Source organism: Montipora foliosa, chromosome 9 (genome assembly GCF_036669935.1).
Source record: "Montipora foliosa isolate CH-2021 chromosome 9, ASM3666993v2, whole genome shotgun sequence".
NCBI lineage: Eukaryota > Metazoa > Cnidaria > Anthozoa > Scleractinia > Acroporidae > Montipora > Montipora foliosa.
Genome location: NC_090877.1, coordinates 41,726,443 through 41,733,942, shown reverse-complemented (window position 1 = coordinate 41,733,942; position 7,500 = coordinate 41,726,443). Strand labels below are relative to the sequence as shown.

Sequence of the window (7,500 nt, the reverse complement as noted above, 5' to 3'; positions counted from 1 at the left end):
AATGTTAAAAGTCAATAGTTGCACACTCCGACGATACGTCTAGATGCCACTATCAACCTCATTAGAACCCAAACTTTTACAATAAGACAAGAATGTTAAAAGTCAATAGTTGCACACTCCGACGACTCATCTGGATGCCACTATCAACCTCTTTAGTAACCAAGCTTTTACAATAAGACAAGAATGTTAAAAGTCAATAGTTGCACACTCCGACGATACGTCTAGATGCCACTATCAACCTCATTAGTACCCAAGCTTTTACAATAAGACAAGAATGTTAAAAGTCAATAGTTGCACACTCCGCCGACATGTCTGGATGCAACTATCAACCTCATAAGTAACCTAGCTTTTACAATAAGACAAGAATGTTAAAAGTTAATAGTGGCACACTCCGACGACACATCTGGATGCCACTATCAACCTCATTAGTAACCTAGCTTTTACAATAAGACAAGAATGTTAAAAGTCAATAGTTGCACACTCCGACGACTCATCTGGATGCAACTATCAACCTCATTAGTAACCAAGCTTTTACAATAGGACAAGAATGTTAAAAGTCAATAGTTGCACTTTCCGACGACATGTCTGGATGCAACTGTCAACCTCATTAGGCACCTAGCTTTTACAATAAGACAAGAATGTTAAAAGTCAATAGTTGCACACTCCGACGACACATCTGGATGCCACTATCGACCTCATTAGTAACCAAGCTTTTACAGTAGGACAAGAATGTTAAAAGTCAATAGTTGCACACTCCGACGATACGTCTAGATGCCACTATCAACCTCATTAGTACCCAAACTTTTACAATAAGACAAGAATGTTAAAAGTCAAGAGTTGCACAGTAGCTTTAAATATCTTAAAAACCGAGCACTGGTGGAAAGAGGGGGATAAAATGAGCGCACCGTCGGCGTCTGGGAGAGTACTCTCTAGAGAGTAAAGGAACTTCCGACGTTAAATAAGGTGTACCTTTACCTTTACCTTTACTACACCAGAGAGGAAGGAAGGAAGAAGGAATGTATCTTTCTAAGAAAGGATGCTGGACATTTTCTGCAACTAATGTACTAAGGACAAGTTTGGAAAAAATCAAAAGCCAGCTGGCCAACAGCATTGAGTCAAATCAGAAGCTGTAAGTCACACATATGCTGCCTATAAATTAGCTAAAATACCCTCAGGGAATTAAATCAGGAAATTAAAGGTATCTTCTTCTGAAGCTTATAACAATTGTGGAAGGCAGGATTCATTGCTAAATTAGTATTTACAATAGTCATGAAGGAACAGCTAACAAACATGCTTCAGATTAATCCATTAATTTTGAGTTTTATGAGTAGTGCCACTTTTGACAGATAACCCGGGATACTATTTACATATTAATTACATTAAATAATTGTACCTACAATGGGCACTTAATTGACTTATCCCCATGGGGCTTTTCACTCCAGAGTCAATCAAATAATATTTAGCAACTAACCACCGAAGTGGAGGACTGGCTAGTGGAGGATATTTACTGAGTCGCAAAGCGGCGAGGTAAATATCCACCACTAGCCAGTCCTCCACTTCGGTGAATAGTAATTGTTTTAGTATATACTTAATATAACACAAAAAGATGATTTTAACCGGTTTATTCATGCAAATATTACAACATTTTCGGGCGCAAATTCCATGCGAATTGCTTGGAGGTGAACAGCAAAGGACATCCGGAGTTTGAGTAGCCAATCAGCGCGCATGTTCAACGCTTTAATCCACTGTTTTAGTATATTATACTAAAAAAAATATTATTAGTCTGAGGGTTTAATTTCTCCATACCCTAACCTTCTTTCCCCCTTGATAGGTGAAAACAAGCTGCGTTGTGCGAGGCTCCTTGTCAACAAATCTGCAATCTGAGGGAAATGAGGATCATATTAGGGCAAGATACCAAGGGATATTTAACAAAGAACTGGGTCAAAAAAGGAGAGGAACTCACCTTGCCTTTGCGCTGCATTTAATTAGTAGCCAAATTATATTGTGGCTCTCCAGTTCCCTAATTAACCGAATGACACCTCAAACACCCTAGGACAACCCCCAGTTGACGAGTAAAATCATCTGACCAGGGTTGCTGGAAGCATGGTTATCGCTAACCAGCATTAAATACCATGGAAAGCTGTAGGTTTTGTTACCAACCGTTAGCGCTAACCAGCCTTCGAGCAACCGGCCCCTGGCATTTAAGACAGAGTAAAATCTGTTAAGTGTCACTCCCAGAAATTGATGGATTCATAGATGACCCTAAATTTTGCTCAACATTTTTTCCTGTTACAGTATATACAAATCTGTCTACTACACTTCAGTTCTTTTCTCGCAGCTCCCCCAATTTTTTTGTGTCCAACCTCAGTCAGCCTTAGACTGTAATCTTCCTGTCAGTACCATAATTTCTGGCCGACTACCTGCACAGCAGATTACCCAGACTTAAAGCAATTCAACCCTTTACTTGAAGACCATAAATGGTTTCAGGGTATGCACAACTCCCACCCCCAGAAAATTACATGTACATGTAGCCCTGGGTTGTTTGTACAAAATCCACCACCCCATGGATAAATCTGGCACTCTATGGATCAAGTGGGTGCAACACAATTTTACCATTACTTATGATGCAAAGCAGACTAGCTTAACTTACCGGATGGATTATTAAATAGGCTTACAAGGACTCCGGATCCAGACCTTTTCTTTATCACCTCATTATTTTCGTCACTTTGCGAGCTTTCATGAAAAATGTTATCTTTCATCGGTTCCTGAAGAACTTTAGTTCATGAAATTTTCACCACAACAAACTGCAGCCGTTATTCTGGGAATGACGAATTTCTTTACATCTGTGGACAATCGGAATCACATATCGTGGAGGAAGAGATTCACGAAATGAACATGTACGTCTCCAAACAGCACTCATGCATCACACCTCAAAAGATAGCGTTACTGTTGTAAGAAAACGGGATAGAATGACAACTCTTAAAAAATGACAGTGCCACACAATAAGTGTCAAGTAGGTGCTTCTGACCCAACAAAAAGTTTACAGTACCCAATTTAGTACGCAAATAAACAAAACATGAAAATATTAATGGCGGACGAAGTACTTGACAAACTTACTACTGCATTATGAACAAGTCTTTCTTAGTTCGATCACAGTTTTTAAGACACTAAAAAGACTCTGCTTCCTGCAATAGACCAGAAAACTTGTGCTAGTTCCTAGGAAACAGACGCACCCGAAATCGTTATGATAATTCAGTTCATACACCAACTCGACTGAGAAGTTTGAAAACATCGCCGCGGAAACAGACGCTTCTGACCCAGTCCCCTTCCCCGAGTCGCCAGCTGATACGTCGTAACGTGGTCCGCAAGAGCCGTTGTAAAACACTTTGAAGTGTTCAGTTTTTCTGTCATCATAACGAGATGTAGCTTCATCTCGTCCCTAAAGCTATTCTTCTAGCCCAAGAATTGTAAAGGGTTAGTTAAAGTGCACTCCTACTTAAGCCCCTGCACCAGTGAGTTTCATAATAAATTTACGGCAACCTTAATTAACTAGCCTAGTACATGTATATAAAGTAGGACCTTCAGGTCGGACCTTCATAATAAACCCATCGACTACTGCTGACCACCCCATCCCCCCCCCCCCCCCCTTAAAATATAAAGCCCCACTCCGAGGAGTCAACTAGCATATAGAAAAAACACCAATGACAACAGGTTAGGTCTTATACCTTTTTATTCCATTTAATAAATATTAATATTCTTAAATGTCACTGAAGAAATAAGAGGTTTCATGGGAGGTAGGAAGGACTGGAATACTTCCTAATGATTGACCTAGGTATATTTTTAACGGCCAAATTTTGGACTGGTATCTTGACCTTGTGGACCAGTGATTTGTTTTCCTTCATAGGCCACTGCCTAGTACTGCTGTACCAATATTAATCACCCTGGACAATCACGGTTGGCCAATAAAGCACTGCACTAAAATTTAGATTGGCAATGGGCTATCTTCTGTTCTTCGCCTCTCTTCGTCTGGCCAGCATTACAAGTTCATGATCAGGAGTCTCGGTTGCAAGAATAACTTCCCCCTTAACGTTACCAGGAGTTGTTCCTTGAGGGGTTTGAAACAGAAACTGAGTATTCTTCAGTTCTTTTAGCCTAAGTCTTTGCGATCTTCTGCATGGATTTCGCTTCTTGTCATCAATAGCCTTGCAATTTGATTTCAAAATGTGATTTTCACTCTCAAATTGTAACGGTGTAAATAAATGTTTGTTTAAACTTGGTTCCAGGGATTTGACTTGCATAGCATCCTGCTTTTTTCGCCTCCCTCTGGCTTTTCTTGGTAGCAATGTTTCATTATTTTCTGTTTGACTTGGGAACTGTGGAGATACCTGGAAAAAAAACATGATTACACATAATTTGCTTATAAACTCGTTTCAAATACAGTTTTAGTTGCATATCTTTGTCACTATAGCAAATGTAACAGTAACATCACCTTATCCAGGGTATCACCTGTGAGATCCTCCATTAACTTCATTGAAGTCCACGAGGCAAGCCTGACCTATTAACAAGCTTGGTGAACTCTAATTTGATAACATCAACCCCATCAACAGTCACATTGAGAATTTTAGCACACTAACTTCAAACAAGAATTGCAGGAATACATGTATCTTCTGGTTTAATTCGCATATGCTGTATTGAATGCCGCATTATTTTCTACTTGGCATGCATAGTCAATATACCGTATATGAGATGTTGCACATATCTGAGGCTTCATATTAAATGGGATGGTCTTCACAATATTCTGTATTTCAATGTTAGAGTTCTACAAAACTGTATTCACCTTAGTCATGGTCAATCAGTTAATTTAACTCTTCTCCAACCACTAACCATGTTTCTAAGAAAATGAAATCAGCATGCTTCCATTTTTTTTAAATTTCCAACACTTTTGGGAGCCAAGATCTTACTGCATTGGTAAGCCGATTCAAGTATTTTTATTCTTGTTTTCATATTGACACAAATTAAGGGCTCTTTTGTTTCAGTGGTTATTACAGTTGAGTAGCCCAAAGAAATTGTCTGTAAACAGGAATCTTGAATACTACACTTGAAAAATTGGAAAATCTACGTGACTGGAGCATTAATAGGCCAGAAGTGTAGCCATCACCATAGTAGTGTAGTAGCTCTCGTAACCTGTTATTGTTTGGTATTGTAAGCAGCTTCTATTGTTTTTAAGTCTAAGTCACTGTTTTCAATTGGTTAGTCTCTTGTTTTTGGGTTAGGGTAGCGAACCAATTTAATACCCCTCGTTGGCAAACCGAGCGATTAAATTTTGTGAGACAAGAAATTGCTAAGGGCGTTTCAAACATATCAGTGGTCACGTAATGCAGATAACCCAATCCCTAAATTTTAGGTAAACAGGAAAGAATATACCGAGGATAATTACGATATCTCTTCCCCGTACACTCACCCATTTCAAAGCTTCTTTGTCATCCACGGGCAAAGATGACGCCAAGAAAGGTCTCCTCGCCGCTTGAACAGGAGTGCAATAATATTTTCGCCCATTTAAAGGACTCTCGATGAAGTCTAAAGGTGGTTTGACGTATATAGTAGAATCGCGTTTCTTCTGCTTTTTACGACCTCGTTCCGCCATGTTTTGAAAATTTCCGCCTCAACTGAGCGACCGCATTACCAAAGCAATGTGGGCTCCTTTTTACTGCTGGCTTCCGGGAAGAGTTTCACATCGTCGAAGATGTCCTTGCTGCACTACATAACTTATAAGCTTGTGGTCATCAGGGATCGAAGAATAGGCTTCATATATTACACTATTGCAGTTGCTATTGTGTTATACACATTAGCTGAGATATTTGTCAAGAAAGGATACCTTGAGGTTTGCTTTTATTTTTTCTTTTAGATAGTTTTTTTTTTTTGCATTTCCAGGATATTCTAGTGAAGACTCGAAAAATGTTAGAAAAGATGTTCTTCATTATCACTGTTAACCAGGATCAAAGCCATGTTTATTGCAGCGATCATTTTCAGTGCCATCCCCACCACCACTGGTCCACCGCAGTCATCATCATCATCGTCATCATCATCATCATCAGTACCAGTACTGAGCTTTCCTTTTTTTTTACATTTAGTTTGATACATCACCTGAATCTACCATGAGATTTCTGCTATCGGATCCAAAAGAGGATAATGACAGTGATAGTGGAGAAACATCTTTATTTGAAGGTTTAAGCTACTGTTGCAATCAAGGTAATTAATTATCATTGTCCTCTATGTCAAAGAAGCCAAGGTGCAACTCCCACAACAGTCATACACACACTCACGCCCACCCACCCATATGCAACTTTTATCTGGACCAATCGACACTCTTATGTGCAGACTGACAACTTTGAAATAATTTCAAAGTTGTCATAAATTTGCTGTCGCTGTCGCTGTTGTTCCGAGTATGTAAAAGGATGATTGGTTTAACTTGTTTTTACCAAGATAAAAACAGCTTTTACTTGGAACTATCTATAGCAAAAATATAATTATGACACTCTCCCAAAAATTACTTTTGATAAATTTTCAGTTATCTGTTATCTCGTTCTTGTCGTGCTTAAGGTGTGCAGCCGAGCAAATCATGTACACCATGCCGGTTTTTGGATGCAAAGGAGTTATCTTGGCCTGTGGAATCTCGTACTATCAGTTTGACAACTTTTGCAAAGGATCGCTGGCAAACAAGGAATGCCTCATTTTCATCAATGGATAACCTACAGTTTAAAACAATAAGGTGACAATAAATTGTTTGTTTTTTTTTAAAGGGGATGTTATGTGCATAGCAATCATTATTACCATGATATAACACTAAGTGAAAGTAATGATAACAGTGATGATAAAATGAATAACTTGTATTTTAGACCACCAAATTAAAAAAACCTTCTCTCAAAGTCGTGTCATGCGAGTCATGCTATTTGTTTCTGTTTCTGCTTATTAATTTGTATTGATTTAGTGACTGATTATCATAATAGGATAACTTAGGTGGGCACACCATTTTTTCTGGTCTTTGAGTTCTTCAACCACAAATGGGAGTTTTTGAACAAGCCATCTGTTTTAAGTTTTTCATTCTTCTGTTTATTCTGTATCGATAGGAGTTGGACAAGTGACCTTATACTTTTCAATGTTTTTTGACCTGTTCCACTTTTCTTCTTTCATTTGAACTAGGTTTCTTATATCAGTTTTCAATTTTGCTGTTGTAGTTTTTCCACCACGTGCCATGAGAGTGACTGTAATCAATGATGAATAAAGAAACCCATTTAATATTTGTTACAATGATCATGGCACTGAGGTAGAAAATGACATCTCCTGATCAATAAGTACGTCACAGTCGGGATCGCGACACATAGGTGCAGGCCACAACTTGATAAAATTACTTAACAAAACAGAAGGATATCAAGAAATTTAAAATAAACTTTTATGCCTAGAATGGCAATAATGATTGTTATTACGATATCATGTAAACAT

At 38.5% G+C, this 7,500-nt stretch overlaps 3 protein-coding genes across 4 annotated transcripts in view; 1 reads left to right on the top strand and 2 right to left on the bottom strand.

Moving 5' to 3' along the window:
• Window positions 1-2,893, bottom strand: part of LOC137970008 (cytosolic carboxypeptidase 2-like) — a 71,785-nt gene extending 68,892 nt beyond the window's left edge. The window contains exons 1-2 of the mRNA XM_068816451.1: window positions 2,651-2,893; window positions 1,813-1,880 (exon numbers count right to left, since the gene is read on the bottom strand). Coding sequence (XP_068672552.1) covers window positions 1,813-1,880; window positions 2,651-2,759 — 177 coding nt within the window. The 5' untranslated portion in view covers window positions 2,760-2,893. The remainder of the gene's footprint in view (window positions 1-1,812; window positions 1,881-2,650) is intronic.
• Window positions 2,894-3,848: 955 nt separating this feature from the next.
• On the bottom strand, window positions 3,849-5,756 carry LOC137970006 (uncharacterized). The gene is made up of 2 exons (XM_068816449.1): window positions 5,462-5,756; window positions 3,849-4,385 (listed from the first exon to the last, which is right to left on the bottom strand). The coding sequence occupies exons 1-2, from the start codon at window positions 5,642-5,644 to the stop codon at window positions 3,999-4,001; spliced, it is 570 nt and encodes a 189-aa protein (XP_068672550.1). The 5' UTR covers window positions 5,645-5,756; the 3' UTR covers window positions 3,849-3,998.
• The window catches only part of LOC137970005 (P2X receptor C-like), a 17,148-nt gene continuing 15,347 nt past the window's right edge, over window positions 5,700-7,500 (top strand). Inside the window, exons 1-3 of one of the 2 annotated variants that reach the window (XM_068816448.1) lie at window positions 5,700-5,881; window positions 6,132-6,249; window positions 6,601-6,769. In XM_068816448.1, the coding sequence (XP_068672549.1) occupies window positions 5,744-5,881; window positions 6,132-6,249; window positions 6,601-6,769 (425 nt within the window). In that variant the 5' untranslated portion in view covers window positions 5,700-5,743. The remainder of the gene's footprint in view (window positions 5,882-6,131; window positions 6,250-6,600; window positions 6,770-7,500) is intronic. The other variant, XM_068816447.1, reaches the window with a different exon arrangement.

Bases quoted from the DNA above. Each gene is read 5' to 3' on its own strand.
- LOC137970006 (XM_068816449.1), bottom strand. From the start codon at position 5,644: ATGGCGGAACGAGGTCGTAAAAAGCAGAAGAAACGCGATTCTACTATA. The intron at 4,386-5,461 runs GTGAGTGTACGG...TTTTTTTTCCAG, and splicing joins ACAAAGAAGCTTTGAAATGG to GTATCTCCACAGTTCCCAAG.